Genomic DNA, 16,946 nt, shown 5'->3' with positions numbered 1-16,946 from the left:
AAACAATAAGGCACGCACAGTAATCAACCCTAAGGTTTGGTATGGGTAATGTTAGAGTTCACCCAGTACTAAGCCGGACGGCGTGTGAAATTCACACATCGCAATTGGGCAATAAAGGGTTCCTCTCCTTCTGCCGGTTTCTAGTTCCTCTCCCGGTTTCTATTTCCTTTCCCTGTGCAGGTTACGGTTTCCCAGGTAGACCTGGTACCCGAAAAATCACATAGCTTGGTCGGAGCTGAGGGCGCCGAGAGAGGCTTGCCCAGGACACGAACCCGGGGCCTCCGTTCAGTAGTCCAACGCCCTAACCCTGAATATATTTATAAATATATATATATATATACACACATTTTATATGAAGTTAGCACTAGTAAACAAAGACAAAAACAGAAACACACAAAAAAAGACCACATCCAAACACACCTCCGAACACAACACTCCCTTTGATAAATGCTATAGTGTATCCAACTCTGGCCCTCCACTGAAACTAAAAACAGTAGAGCAAGCCTTCATCTGGCTCCTAGATTCCTGGGATTGCCCAGGTTAGACATATTAGACATTAATTACCCCAATCTTCACAGATTTAAATGTCCCCTCCTCCCCCAACACATTCCATATTATCCCCGCACTTCTAAAAACCCCCCTCCTAACTCTTCCCCTCGGTAACCACTCCCCAACTTACCCTTCCATCCAGCGTTTCCAGCCCCTTCTCTTCCTCAATTCCGTCCTTCTCTTCCTTGAGAATAGGTGGTGCGGACCACCGAAAATTCGGCACCTATTGAGTTTCTTTTCTTTTTTTGTGTGTTTTTGTCTTAGTAATAAAATGTTTGTTTGGTAGTTGTGTCCATCCAAAAACCTACGTTAACCAGTAGATTACCTTAAAAAAAAAAAAAAAAAATATATATATATATATATATATATATATACACACACACATATATATACACACATATATATCTTCGAAATGGAACGCTCTTCGACGACGCAAAAATATATAAAAACAGAGATGCAGATTTTTAGACTATAGAGGCACAAAGAAAGGACACTATTTTATTTGACGTTTCGACGGCTCGGCCGTCGTCTTCAGAAGGTATATATATATATATATATATATATATATATATATATATATATATATATACCTTATATATATATGGGTCGCGGTAGTCCAGTGGGTAGAGCGTTGGACTGCTGACCGGAGGGTCCCGGGTTCGATCCCCGGGCAAGGCACTCTGGGCACCTGCAGCTCCACCCAAGCTAAAGTGATTTTTCGGGTACGAGGTCTTCCTGGGAAACCATAACCGGCACAGGGAAAGGAACTGGCCCCCCTACCCTAATGTGTGAATTTCACACGCCGTCGGGCTTGGTACTGGGTGAACTCTACCATCACCTACCAAACCGACCTTCGGGTTGATTAATGTGTTTATGGGCACGCACGCACACAAGCCTACCCGCGTACATGTCCACACTGCTTTGGGAACTATCCCTCTCGGAATACATTTAATTTCTGGTTCTTGAGCAGTTATTGAAAGAGAAATGTCTGCTTCCAACAGACAATACGTTCGGCAAGCTTGATGATCCTTAGGTGTGTACGAACGGGTAGAGCATGCACTTGATGCCATACGATACGAATAAGGGAAGGTGAGGGACCGTTGAAGTTTTAGAATTTCCTTCACTCCCGCCTAGTGGCGTTGTTTTCGTCAATATGCGCTTAGCGAACATACAATAATCCTCCAGCTTAATAGGCCGAAAAGGTCACTTCTTCGTTAACATTTTCCTGTCAGTTGTTCGTCAGGCAAATTTGTCATTTTTTCCCATTAGTGCGGTAAAGTACCAGGCACTGCGCTAGGAGAAAACGTTTTTAATTTAATCATACGAATGCCATTCAGCGACCTAGAGAGACTGACATTACAAGATAATTTTTCAAATGATTCTTCTGCAATGATTTTCCACTGATTATAACCCTATCAAACTCGAACATGTAATTCCTTTGGAATGATTTTCGAGTAAAATTTAGTTAAAAAGGTGCTCATTTAATCATGTACAAGCTCAAAAAGTGAACTGAATAAGCATGAAATACTACCTTGATCAAAAAGTTCCCGGAATAACCACCGTGTGGCGCTCCCATCGTTCCGATTTGAGTTTTTTTTTTGTTAAATTGGTACATCTGTTGTTGATATTCCCTTTAAATCTTAGTGTCATAACTTGACATTTGCAAAAGTTACGTAGCCAAGAGTACATCTATCTCTGTGTGTGTTGGCGATTTTTTACAATTTCAGAAATGGATTTAAATTTGCAACAACGAACTTGTATTAAATTTTGCGTAAAAAACGGATTTAGTGGCGCACGGACGTTGGAAATGTTGGATAAGTGTTTCGGCAACGATTCTCTAAAAAAAACGGTCGTTTACCAGTGGCACGAGCGGTTCAGAAGTGGTCGTGAGTCAATCGAAGATGATGAACGCAGTGGCAGACCATCGACATCGAAAGTCGGTGAAAAAATTGATAAAGTAAAAGAAATGTTGGTCAATAACCGCAAATTAACCATCAGAGAAATAGCGGAGGACTTGAACATTGCCTATGGATCCGCCCAAGACATTGTGGTTAATGATTTGGGTTTCCGTCGTGTAGCATGCCAAAAGACCTCAATTTCATGCAAAAAAGAGACCGTGTTGACGTCGCAAAAGACATGATTTGCGAGGCTGAATCCGATCCCACATTCATCAAAAGGATCATTACTGGAGACGAGACGTGGGTTTATGAGTACGACACGCAATCCAGACATCAGGCAAGTGAATGGCGTTCACCAAATGAGCCGAGACCAAAAAAACCACGTCGTTTTCAGTCAAAAAAGAAGGCAATGCTGACGGTTTTCATGGATTACAACGGTGTAGTGCATCATGAATTTTTGCCAGAAGGCCAGACAGTAAACAAAGAGTATTATTTGGGCGTTATGAGACGTTTGCGTGAAGCAATTCGCCGAAAGAGACCAGAAATGTGGGCAGAAAACTCGTGGATTTTGCACCATGATAACGCACCGTCGCACAGTGCTACTATCATTATTCGTAATTTTTTGACGAAAAATGCAACAAATACCATCCAACAGCCACCGAATTCACCTGATTTGGCTCCCTGTGACTTCTTTCTGTTCAATCGAGTTAAAAAACCATTACGGGGAACGCGTTTTAGCAGCCGAGAGGAAGTAATGGAAAAATCGCAGGAAGCACTGATGGACATACCGAAAACCGAATATAAAAAAATGTTTCGAGGATTGGATCAAGCGCTGGCATAAGTGTGTTGCAGTCGATGGGGATTACTTTGAAGGGGACAATATAGATTTAGATGAATAAACTTGTATTTTTAATTTTCTGAATAAATTCCGGGAAATTTTTGATCAAGGTAGTATAGTTATTTCCAACTTTTGAATGGTTTAGGAAATGCCCCAGCTACAGGTTCTCGGTTTGGAGTCCCATTCCCTAGGGTTTAAATCTCAGGGGGGAGGGGGCCTCATTTCCCGATTCTAGAGCCCTCGAGAGAACCCCTCGGAAGATAAATGTACTGATTTTCTCCATTATGAATGAGAAATTAGAGGAAAACGGAATTTGCTTTCATGCCTCGAGCAGTTTTAATAATTATGCACACACAACTACTAAACGCCTTTATGTTTTCCCAAATTGCAGCCCGATAAAAGCTTCTCGATATCCTTGCTCCAGAGTTTCGCGTGGTGCGGAGGCGGCGGTTTCCTCGAAGGCAGTGCCCGTCGAAGGAGTGTCGGTGGCACAGGAGGGCGAACGGTAGAGGGAGTCGGTGTGGCCCGCAAAGCAAGCGGGATAGGTTTTCACGGCCCCCGTCACGAGGGAGAGGGCAGGCCAGCGAGGGGAGGACGTGGAATTGGGGAGAGCACTTGGGAGCGGGAAGGATGGGATTAAATTGAGGAGGGGGGAGGTGGGGTGGGCGGTTGAACCGGGTCGGCGTATAAAATGGCGGGGGAGGGAATAGAATAAGTGCGGCTAGATGGGCCCAGCAATTGCCACAAGGACAGGATGACGCCAATTAAAGGGATGGGCCGGCGGGGGTGGAGGGAGGGGGGCAAGGGGGTCACGAGAGGTCAGGGATGATGGGGGTCACGAGGGGGGGGGGCAAAAAGGGCGGGAGAAGGCCACGAGAGCGGAGGATTACGCGGTCGTCCCCGAAAGGGTGCTCGCAAGTGGACAGGAGGGTCGGCCGGGGAGGAAGGAACGCTACAGGGTGAATGGATATCGACAAACGATGCAGACGCCCCTGTTCGCACACGATCCCTCGATCGCAAAATTGACGGGGGACATTCACATCTTGAGGAGATGGATTCATTCTTCTGGAAGCTGCGGGGACTATCGGTCGCCTCTTCCCCCAAATCCTCTCCTTGTTGTGACCTCGGGGGCAAACAGTGCGTACTCCTTGCACGCGACACTCTTTGGTCATCCTCAGTTTAATGTCCGCTTTCCTTACTTTAATGTCTCTCTCCCTCTCTTGCGGCTTTTGCCCAGCCCTCGTAGCTTACTCCATTGAGCGCCACTCGTCTCGTCTCTGGATATGTCAAAGATTCAGCGAGGCCCTTCCCATTATAGCACTCATCACAACAGCAATTACTTAAGAAATCTAACTACTTATTTCTGCGCGGGTGGCAATATGCCCATCAGAAAAAATGAATGTACTCCACCGGGATAGTCTCTTATCAGAAGCTTATTTTGAAATACATCTACATCTAGACGATACCCCGCAAGCCGTCTCATTGACGTGAGGCAGGGGGTGGAAGGTCATTCGCCATTTTACATATATTCCCTGTATTCCCTCATGCACATGGCACCCCGCGATCCACCCAAAAACCAAACAGGAAATGGGGTGGCCGAACACCAATCGTGCAACATGCCTTCATGTATCACGGGCATGACATGGTTAACAGCCTTTCCTGTGCCTAGACAAAGGGGCAGGCAAACATGTATTCAAGACAATCATTAACGGATTGTATTCCACGCATTCCGGGCGGGAAATTCACAAATACAATACAATTGACTTCAAGTACATACATTCCCCCACACCCCTGGGCCTTCGCAGATTCCCGATCGCTGGGATAATAGCGACGCGAGAGATTGTCGAATGCGACAATGGTACACTCGTCTTTCTAAACAAAGTCAATGGCAACTTGAATTGAATTACCCTAATCCAAAATTACAAGTTCTGCCACAGAAATAATTAGAATAAATCGGGAGGGGGGGGGGATTTATTGCATATCAAAGTACAAATTGCTAAAATTCTTCATAAGAGCACCGTTATGTATCGGCACACCACCAATGCCAGTCAGTGCCTCCGCCGCCAGTTGTGGTACGCTTCCTGTAAAATGCATCAGCAGGACCCTCGTTCAGGCACCTCGTCATGACCTCTTTGGCATAAATGGGTTCTACTCGGGTCGTACTCAAACGCCCATGTCTCGTCACCAGTAACCATCTATTCTAAAATATTCGAGTCACTTAAACAGTGTGGTCCAAGAGGTCCGAGGCAAGATTGTCACACAAGCTGCAGTCTTCCGACAGCACCTTGGGTACCATCTTGGCACGCCTTTCTCATTGGCTATATCCATCTGTAAGAATGCAAGGCACTGAGGTTTTCTGCATATTGCACTCTTCCGCTAACATCCTGGCACTTGGGGGTCAATTAGAATCGAGCATGTTTCTCACTTTTTACACATATTCATCACACTGCGTTGTTGATGGGCATTCCTCATCGTCAACCTCCCCTCCACCCTCCCGAGACATCTTGTATCGGCGGAAAACAATTCCTCGGGACACTGCTGCATCTCCCGAACCCGATTTCCCGAGCTTTTAACACAAAATTTCATCACGGCTCCATGGAACGTGGCATTGTGGACTCGTCACACGACACTCGAACAGGGATCCGGTTTTGCAGTGATCAGCACACTGTAACGGCCCACACACAACTGACGCGGGTCGCTTTGCTTTCCCAAGACCTCCCACCACCTATCCCGTCACAAATCGCCCCACTCCATCCGTCCACGTCGGCGGGAAAAAAATCATTCTACATTTTGTTTGGACAAACCTTGCCCTATCACAGCGAGGAAATGGATGCTGAGAAATGAAGATGGCTCGATCAGCTTCGTCAGCATGTTGAATAGCTTCGTAGGTTAGCAAAATGATTTTCAGAACTGTTCAAATAGTTTTACCAAATGTCTGTAAAAATAAAGCAATTTAGCTGTTGTTTATCCCTCATCGGTAATCATTTGCAAAAACCTCTTTTTTTATTCTATATACCCTAAAAGGAATTTATTTATTTATTTCACATTAATCCGAAAAGAGCACTTTGAACTTTACCACGGAATTGAAAAAACAGAAAAAATTACGTACACTCAAACCCTAAATGTAGAAAAGCCCATCTATGCGGGAATCGAACCCGCGACCTCCCGATGTGAAGGGTAAGACGTTAGCCCGCCGCAAACGGGGCCGGAATCAATGCCACCCATTTATCGCCAGTACTAGATGCCAATTAGTGTCATTTTCGATGGGTGCGCCGCGAAGAAATTTAAAAATGTCGACTCTTACAAATATCCCGATGCCAAGAAATAACCCCTTCAACATGCATGTGTTTACATGTCTAGCAATAACAGAAACAGCTCGTCTACATGTCTCGTACATGATTCAACACTTTAAATGGTACCTTATTGATAAAAGCACAGTTTGAACGAGTCTTAGGCGAACACGGAACCTTTTGGAGACTAGAAAATCACCCACGTTTTCTTCAAGAATGGGAATTTAAAAAGACGCCCAAGGCTCTGTATTTTAAATTTCATAAATTTGTTTGGACTAGACACTTTTGCCATAATAATGGTTACCCTGCGTACACTCCCTAATTTTAGTCCCATTTGAAGTTCCCAAAAGCAAATCTATTCATGGCAAGCGGGGTAAAAATAATTGCTGAGTCACTAGCGGTTCCCATTAAATTCGGCTCCCGGGCAATCACGCCGCTTTGATTTGAAAAGAGTGCGTTCGGAGGCAACACCCGGATTTCGAATCAACCCTTCACCCATCAACAGCCGTGCACCCTTCCCAATGGACTACACCACGCCGCTTATTACCCGAGCTCCACGCACGAATTAAATTGTTTTGAAATGGACGGGCTCCCACCGCACGCTCCAGATATCTCGGATGCGTCCTTCTCATCTACAAGTCGAGGGTCACTCATTTCGGCACCAGGGCCCTGGCATGGCCAAGGGGTTTTAAGCAGAAGGAGAAGAAAGGAAAAAAAACCAACAGCGTGCGGGAGGTGAGAAAATGGAAGTGAAAGGAGTTGGGGTTGGGCGTATTATTTCGAGAGGTGGGCGGATGGAAGTTGCGCGCGCCATTCAACCGTTGGACGATCACGATAATCGTATCGGAATAAAATGGAGACGGCGAGCACTTACCTTTTTCCGGAATCCAGGAACGAGTCCAGCTCTACGGACATCTTACAGCAGAGAGCCTTCCCGCTGTGCGAAGAGGAGCAGTTTGTGTTGACCATGTGACCGCCTGAGAAGACATGCAAAAAATAAAAGAGAGAGAAAGGCGTGAGTCAGGCGGATGCAGTGGGGTCGCCAAATGCTTCCACGTCCAAAGGAACGTGGGGAGAAGAAAAACCACGGCAATTCTCCTCCCAGCTGTCTCTTCGTTCCCGACAAACGGCGCCTTCCGTCCTTGGAAGCGCGAATCGACGGAATGAAATGCTCGGCACCTGGCTGCTTGCTATTGGGAGAGAAATTGCGTCTTCGCCCAATTCCAGGTTCGATTCGGCGGAGGCATCCACTCAGGTGTTTACTCATTCATTTTTAAACGGCGGAGTTGCCGTCAATGTACCCATGATGGACATGCATAACGCGCTATTCAACCAAGTGTGGAAAAGCGTGAGTGTGTAACTTATGCACGAGGTTATTTGTTCAATAAATAACGGAAATTTGAGTTTTTTGGAAAAAAATTTCATTTACTCGTCTATATCATGCCGTCCCCTTCGAAGTAGTCTTCCATTAGATGTTACGCCAGCGTCTTTCCCAACCCTCGGAACACTTCTGGAACTCAATATTGGGTCTACATTGTCCATTATGAAAGTAATGCGCATGATTTTATTGTGGCATGACTATCCATGGCAGCGCGGTAAAATCGGTTGGGAAATGCGGTTGGGGTCTGCCCTTCCAACGCAGCCGGTCGCCAGTTTGCTCCGAGCAGTTTGAGCGGAAAGACGTACCTCCGCTTGAAGTGTGTTTTTTGACATTCTTAACACGGCGCGATGGATCGCCCAGCCACACGTCCTTCGTCGTTACCAACTTTCTGGCCCGGAGCAACACTCCGGTAGTCCCCCAGCCGCCTTACAATCCCGATTTAGCTCAGTGTGACGTTTTTTGTTTCCCCGACTGAAGAGATTCTAAACGAAAAGCATTGGGAGACCGTGTAAAACATCCGAGAGCACGCTTCGACGTTCCCGAGAGAGACATTCCCGCCGAGAGGAGTTTCAGACGTGACAGACACGTCTCTGCAAGTGTATCATTGATGCATGGTAGGAGTGTATTTGGAAGAATTTTAAGCATTTTTACAAGCTCGATCAATAAATCTATTTTCCCTAGAGAATGAGCATTACTTTTATAGTGGACCCTGTAGATTTTTGGCTCTCTCGGCAATGCGATTTAAGTCTCATCTATGCTTGTGAAATTTTTGGGAATAGAAAAAAAGGGAACAACGTCCGGCGAATGTGGAGGCTGGGACATCATCATTTGACTGCGGCGCTGTTTTTGGCCAAACATTCACGCCAACAAGCAGTGTGAGCAGGCGCGAATCATCTCGTGGTATTGCAAAAGCCATTAATTTTATCGCCACAAATACGGGGGTATTTTCATGGCTGCCCCACGCGAAACGGCGTTGAACTTGTAAGCAGTACTCGTTATTCATCGTTTAATCATGTGGTATGGCGAAAGAAGCGAACTTTCAATATTCCCGTTACTTTTTGAACAAACCTCGTTCATAATCATTGATATCAAAGTTTGCAAAATTTAAACAGTAATACCAGTCCCTGAATAACGACAGCGATATATGAAAACGGTTCACTACCGTTTACCATTTGGAGCTGTGTAACTTGTTAAAAAGGTTGCACATTGAATGAGCAATCAATTCAGGGGTCAATGTGGAGTTTTTACACGTAAGGGAAGGTGCCATGGATTAAAGATCATACATTGATCATATGACTGAAGTATTTTAATGATAAGCATAATTTTTGACAAAATAAATTCTATTTCTAATTGAAATTCACATATGATCGCAAAGGTAAGAGGCGAGGTCCAGCACTTCCTTCCTTCCATGTGATATACCTAATATACCCCCTTACCCCCGGGGACATCAGTTGTTTCTTCATATTTAGGCGCATTCTTTTTCATTTATGATAGGGAAAATTTATTGCCTACGTCGTCCCCCTATAGTATGAAACAGTAATACTTCTCCCACTCGCACAATATCATGCATTATTACAAATAATTCAAGAAAGGCTTCTCTGAAAAAGAGTGGTATATGTATTTCACATTGATGGCGTGAGTCTATCAACCCAAAATACGTAAATTCCACATTCAATATTAAAAGAACTAGAACAGGTCAAACTTTCACCGTGAAAACTGCGACTGTCATACATTTTAGATTCAATCAGCCCAACTTCAGTACTTAGGAATCGGCTAAAGTGAAATGAACACAAAACTAAAGTCTCAAAAAGAGTCTAAACAAATATTTCAGTAATAATACTGATTAAGAAAGGCAGAGAAGATGAGCGTGCCTCGATTGAGACACGAGATGAGATTGTATCACAATGAATGCCAAAGGACGCGAGAGTCGTCGGAGAAACTAGACTCATGACGGGGCAACACTTCACGAATGACATGTTCTAAAAGCCCCCAACAATTTTAAATAATTATTATTATTCCTTTATATAATTATGATAATTACATTTAATATCCGGCGCCATTCAGGTTGGCGTCATAAGTCCCATACTCTTTCTTACTTATATCAATGATTTAATTTCAAAAATAAAAAGCAACATAAAGACTGTTTGCCGCCGACACTACAATCCTCAGGGAAACACGGAGCAAGACAGATCGCCAAATACTAAACAATGACTCAAATGTCATTTTAAAATGGTCGTTCAGAATGAGGCTTGGAATTAACCACTGAAAACGTGAGGTCACGCACTTCTTAGGAAATAAAAAACTCGAGTAGACTTTGCAAACTGACACACACACACACACTCGGCAGTATTCGGATGAATACTGCAGACCACGTAAAACACTTGGGTGTTGTCACCATCGCATCGGATCTTAAAAGGGGAAAACAAAGACTGCTTGAAGAGAAGCCCTGAGGAAGTTGGCATTAATCAAAAGTAAAGTTGGAAAACGTGGCGATAAAAAAGCGAATGAGAAGTGGTACATTGCTTTATTGAGACCCCAAATTGAAGATGTGGCGAGCATAAGAGATGAATCTTAATAAAAACACTGGCTGGAGAATTGAACAAGGCACAGAAAAGAAGCGCCGGATTCGTGAAAAATTCGTTGGAAAGAACACAAATCGCCGTACAATTACCACAAGATCTGGGTTGGGAACATTTAGATATGCCACGACTCAGAACTACTTAGATTAAACCTATTGCAAGCCAATGGTGGAAGCTCGTACGCCGCGATCGAACGTGAAGGTGATCTTGATCGTTTCCTTCGATTGGAAAGGGATTAATCATCATGAATATGTCCCCAAAGGACAAACAGTGAATAAGCAGCATCATATAGGTTATGAGAGAGGGTTAAGGCACGCCACGCTGCGGAAGAGAACACAAATGTGGTAAAACAAGTCTTGGTGCTTTCGTCACGACAACGCCCCGTCGGCGAACACGGCATTGATTGCTACCGAGTTTTTGCCCAGAAACAAAACAGCACTACGGTGGCCACCACCCTACTCTCAACGGATCTTCCTCCAGCGGGCTTTTCCCTATTTGCTAAGTTGCAATCCGCCTTGAAAGGACGCCGATTTCAAACTATTGAAGACATCCCACGAAAGTGTACGGCAAACTTAAAGGCTAAAGGCGAAAGAAGCGTACGAAAGGCGTCATTCGAAAGATGGAAAAAACGTTGAGAGCATTGCATTGGCAGCCAAGGGATGTATTTTGAAGGCGATACGTATGATTAAAGCGCAACTAATAACATCAAGTATTTATTCAAACAGTCCATCTTTTTTTGAACACACCTTGTAGAAGATATTGTTCGGACCCTAGTCAGATAGGCAGGACCGACAATTGCCACTAAACACGAGATACACGATGCCGAACTGATATATGTATGCACAGTATTCAAGCATTCGTTTTTAGCGCATACTATCCACGACGACAACTCAAGGTGGAAACACCAAGACAAAAATGGGAAGGAAAATAGGAACATATGTACACGTCCCATTTCCTCTCAACTCACTTCATGACGGACGCCGTATCGCACCCTAACCACCCAAACGACGCTCCCTTGGGTCGGATGCAGATTCAATAAATACATTCGTAGATGTGATGCATTTCCGAATAATTATCCGCCCCGCATGAACAGAATGCTATCTGGTAATTAGTGGTTGCGTTGCACGCGAGTGCGCCCTTCTTAAATGGATTTCTTTATTTGCATTCTCAGCAGTCCGTGGAATGGCTAAAAGTAGTGCAATAATTGCAATGTGTTAAGCAAACATTGCAAGTGTGGCGCACTTAGTTTCTCCCTTCCACTTGCCCTTTTGGTGGACCACGGAGTGCCATGCGCTCGTGGAAGTGTTGAAGAAGGTGCAGTGCGGCCGGTGACATAATACTCCCTGCCATAACGTCCTTGCTGAGGCTTGCGGGGTAGTGTAATATCAGTTAAATGTTATCTTACTATGTTTTCCCCGCCACACGCCCCTGCGGCAGCTTGCGGGCTACGATGTGGATGTGTAGAGATGTAGATATAATAGATAAATAGATCGAATTTTCCAACTCCCACGACACAGCACGAATCCATGGGATATTTGGCGCCTATACTCTTCGAGCCAAGCAAATGACTCGCTGAACGGGTGGGGGAGTGATAAAAAGCCGTACACCATTGTATGATAACAATTTATACATCATTAACTACTACATTTATAAGGCAAGAATCATTCAGACTAAAATTCGCGGCCAATAAAAGCACCATCCATTCCCATTCGGGCAAAGGGTCCTTCTTCTTTGAAGGCGAATTTAAATATAAATACCTCAAGTGGAGGAGATCGATTGAGCATCCTTACACCTTACTTAGACCATCGAAGGGTCATTTTAATGTTAACAGCTAATTTATTCACAAGTGAACAATTAACGTGCAGCAAGATAATAAGTTTTATTGTATTTGTTTCAGAATAACAATGTCCGGCCGCCGTGGGGGTAACAATATACGGGTCAAAATTAGTTTGGTGTGTATTCACCCCCTGCCACATACTCTACCATTGGCCTGGAGGGTACTGCAAATACAAAGTATACGTTGAGTTTTCATAAGTTTATTAAACCCGTATTACAAGTGTGTGTTTCCTTGGTGGTTTTTACAAGGGTACATATCTCCGTATTATATTTCCCATAATGCTCTCCGTAGTTGTATTGTTCGATAGCGTTGTATGATGCAAAAAATAAGATGTAAAAAAACCATAAACACAGTAATCAACCCGAAGGTCGGTTTGGTAGATGACGGTAGAGTTCACCCAGTACCAAGCCTAACAATGGCATATGTAATTCACACATTAGCAGGGTAAGAAGGGGGGGGGGGCAGTTCCTTTCCCTTCCGCCGGATATGGTTTCCCAGGAAGATCTGGAACCTGAAGAATCACATAGCTTAGGCGGAGCTGCAGGTGCCCAGAGACTTGCCCGGGAATCGAACCCGGGCCCTCCGGTTAGTCGTCCGACTACCGCGACCCAGAATAGGATGTAATCGTATTTCTCTCTCTGCGTTATAAATGATATCTTGTTCGCCCTCTCGACCTTCGTACTCATTAAATTACATCCTTTCATTTCTCGAACTGCATCGAAGACTGCCCCGGCAAAACTACGTGCGACTGAAGCCGCTAAGTCGAGAAACTACTATCGAGTCCTACGCTTGGCCGCGGGGGTCGAACGAGTGCGAATTGGCGTCCCGGCCAGGCACGAAGATGGGAACTCGCATTTTATCAATGACACGCCCCGAGCGAATAAATTAACGCGGAGGGCCAGCCAGAGGAGACCGGCGTAATCGCGCGCCCTCGTTGGGCCCTGACAAATGGGACACTCGTGCTCGCCTTTCAACGGCGACTCGCTCATCCATTTCCCGGCGAACACCAATGGCTAATCTCTTAAGATTGGGAAATGTTCCTTGATACCGGTCAATAAAGTGTTATCGCGACACGCTGATCAACGAATCTTGTCTCGTCAGACACGCGCACAAACATTGGAATGGCATATGTCCCGGGAAACATGACAATTTAGTCGATTCAAACCCCATTAGATTTACAATGGTGACATCGAAACAATGCCTCATTGGTGAAGAATTATTATCGATGGAGGCAAATAGTCGGATATCCATCCCTCACGCCTGGTGGAGAAGAGATGGTGATCCCTTTCCCACGGTTTTTTTTCAATATCCACCGCAATCGAGTCCCACCGTGTTCCCTATACATAACTCCATCTAGAGAGGAGACGCTCGGGGTGTACACCCCAACACGAGATAAAAAAAGATCACTTTTTCAAGTGGCCGTCTAGACACCAACTTCGGCTTCCGAGGGTGCCCGCGCCCTTAAAAAAATGTCGGAACGGCAGGGTCATCAATTCCGTCGTCACTGGAAAAGCACCCCCGCAGCTGATGCAGGCACGATTTATAACGCCAATAACATCTCCCCGTTACAACGTGGTGACCACCGGCGATTCACACCGAATGGACCCCCTTTCTATCTCTCTATCTCTTATGCCTCCCACGAATTTTTTTTTAACTACCCATAGCGTTCTCTTCATTTCAAGGAGAGTCCGTCAACGTCCAGCGGCAAAATCCTCAGGCAAAAAGCAACTTCGTGTGGGAGTTGTCCCAAATTCATTACTAAAAGGAAAGCACGGACAAGCAATTAGATGAAACCCTTTAAGTTACGTTTGATTGTGACTCCTGCGAACTCCAATTAACTCCTCTTCGGCATAATGGTGCTCGTGACCACCATTTCATGAACTTGAAACTTAAGAAAAGCATTTTCATTTTATGGAATGAAAATATTTTAATAATACAGGTATGTGTACATTTGCCAGTATATGTTCGAACAAAGTAATGGACAATAGACGTAAGACTTTCAATTTGTGTTTTAATTTTTATTACAAGATTCTTTGGAGATTAGTCGAATATCCAAGCGCGTAATTCGTTCGATATGATGAAATTTAATCGGATGATTTAAACTCCAAGCAGTGGAAATCAAAAATGAGATCCTCAAAACAGTAACTGCCAGCAAATTCAGGCTTTAATTTAAAGGCCAAGTTACTAGGAGATTATCTACTTCAGTGCTGCAGTTTTGTAACCATATTCATAACGGTATAATGCCACATACTAACAAGCATTCGTCCAAAAAATAGTTAATTACTGAATCTTAATGAAAATAGTTGATTTTACAGTTCAGCAGACGTCAGTTCGTGGTGCACCTATGTTGTACAAAACAATTTTAAACATAATTACTAAATAAATGCCTAATTTTTTGAATGTGCATAATTTCCATGGAATGTTCGTTCATATTTTTTCTCTACGGAATATTAAACAATTAACAATGAATAAATATGCTAAACTAATATTATTATTCTGATCCATATCGAGAGATGGCACAACAAGAGAGAATTACACTGTTTCACCGTAAGGTATTCTTGTCATAAATATTGAGTCGAGATAAACCCGAAATGATCTCTTTTTAGCCTTTTGGACAGGCCATTTCATTTACACAGTTAAATTGTCATTTTTTCCAAGAAAAGGGAGCCTTAATTGCGGGAGCCACCCAATTAATCCAAACTCCGCCCTTTCGCCCAGAAGATACGCAGCAACCATTTAGAATTAAATTCGCATGATGGTAGAGCGAAAGGCGTGGTCCAGAAGAGCAATTGGCGAACGCAGCATCGCGACGGAGGGAAGACACTCGGGATTGAATTAAACATTCGCCTCACGATGCTCAATCCATTCGAGGCAGAGCGATTAATAGAGGGCACCACGAACAAACTAAGTCATCATTATCACGGCGAAACAACGGGCGGAATTGCGATCGGGTCCATTTTCGGAGTCAGAACTAGGGGACGGGCGGGGGGAAGGGACGCTTTCCCCCCCTCCCTCCCGGCGATGAAGTCCCCCGCACCCCTGCCGCCGGCAGACCTTCTCCACGCTCGTGCACACGGGGCAGGGGGGGGAGGGAGGGGGGAGGAAATTAAGTACAAAACGCCCCGGAGCGTGATCTTTCGTTTAAGGAAATGTTACCTTTCTTCCTCCCTCACCCCCAAATAATCCTCTCGCTTGGCCCTTCACGCCACGCCATTCGGACGACGACGCACCCCCAACCCCCTCCCGCCCCATCACCTCCTCCCCCCCTCAACAACAACATTTGCAGAATGCGTTGTTCCCTTCTCACCCTAACCTGGCGTGACCTTGCTTTGCTTCCAGTTGCGAGAGAGAGAGAGGAGGCAAGCGAGGAGGAAGGGGAGGAGGCGTATTCCGGCCGCCTGCTGCTTCAGTTCGGGACTAACTAACTGGCCTTCCGCCCAATGGGAAATGCGAGGAGGGATCCTGGGAGGGGGGAGGGGGGTTGGGGAGGCGGGAGAGCGGTTTGGGGGGGGGGAGGAGTCTGGTGGTTGGGGTGAAGGAGTTGGCTGGCCGGTCGTCCCTTCGGGTGCACCTGTCGCTCTCCCTCCCGCCGCCACCCACAGCCACAAAAACTCACCCCGGCCAAACCTTCCCGCCCCCGGACCACAAACTTACCCCTCCCGGCCATAACACGCAGGAGGGCCGACGGCGACCTGCCCTGCACCGCATCCGAGGGCGCCCACTAATAGTCTCCCGAAGATGCGACGAGTCCGAAAGTAGACGCGGCACGATTCCTCACATTCTGTCATTTGATCAGCATTCGTAATAAACCCTGCGTCTGATTGTAAACCAGTCGAGCGTCTGCAGTTGTTAAAAACTCGACCGACACCCCCCAGCTTATCTCGTAAGACGGGCAGGGCGGACAACTTCATACACACACACACATCCTGAGCAGACTCTGGGATGTCATCCCGATTCGCGGACTACTTAAGGAAATTACCATTCTGCGCAGACTCCGATTCCCAACGAAACGCGAGGGCGACGAATTAACAACAAAAGACCAAATTATTGTTTCCAGAGAATAAGCGTTGTCGGTCATGATGGAAGGTTAATGGGGGACCCTGAAATATCAATAGATTATGAGTTTATTAGGTCGTAGTTACGTAAGTAAGTTGAATCATTAATTTTTCCGAATGAAAAGTCAAACTAGGAAGCTTTTTAAAGACGAAAATTCTCCCATAAAAGATTAAAGAATCGCTGGACCGTGGCATCGGTGAAGGTAACTCGGGGAGGAGAGAGCGCAATTCGTATCCGTTTATTCCTTTGCATCCATAGAACTGCGCTTCGACCGCATCGCCATTTGAGGGGAGCCACTTGAGCCCCTCTGCAACTGCGACTCCCATTATTTTTTTTCAATCACGATTCCAAAGCCACGCCTGGAGCGAATTTATGATCATAGATTATCAAATCTGGTTAGCTACTATTTTATCGACAAACACCGCCGTCCTCCCGCTAACCGCTGCCACATCCTAATGATTTTATCGAATGGTGATTATTATCACGTCCATCGCTTATTAGTGAAACGGCCCACAACT

At 45.3% G+C, this 16,946-nt stretch overlaps 1 protein-coding gene across 1 annotated transcript in view; it reads right to left on the bottom strand.

The window, feature by feature from the left end:
- Positions 1 to 16,946, bottom strand: part of fng (Fringe glycosyltransferase) — an 89,343-nt gene that overhangs the window by 22,516 nt on the left and 49,881 nt on the right. Inside the window, exon 3 of the mRNA XM_071595053.1 lies at positions 7,450 to 7,552. Coding sequence (XP_071451154.1) covers positions 7,450 to 7,552 — 103 coding nt within the window. The remainder of the gene's footprint in view (positions 1 to 7,449; positions 7,553 to 16,946) is intronic.

Source organism: Hetaerina americana, unplaced genomic scaffold (genome assembly GCF_022747635.1).
Source record: "Hetaerina americana unplaced genomic scaffold, ioHetAmer1.1.p SCAF_1, whole genome shotgun sequence".
Classification (NCBI taxonomy): domain Eukaryota; kingdom Metazoa; phylum Arthropoda; class Insecta; order Odonata; family Calopterygidae; genus Hetaerina; species Hetaerina americana.
The sequence above is the reverse complement of the archived record's forward strand: the minus strand, read 5'-3'. Positions and strand labels throughout refer to the sequence as shown.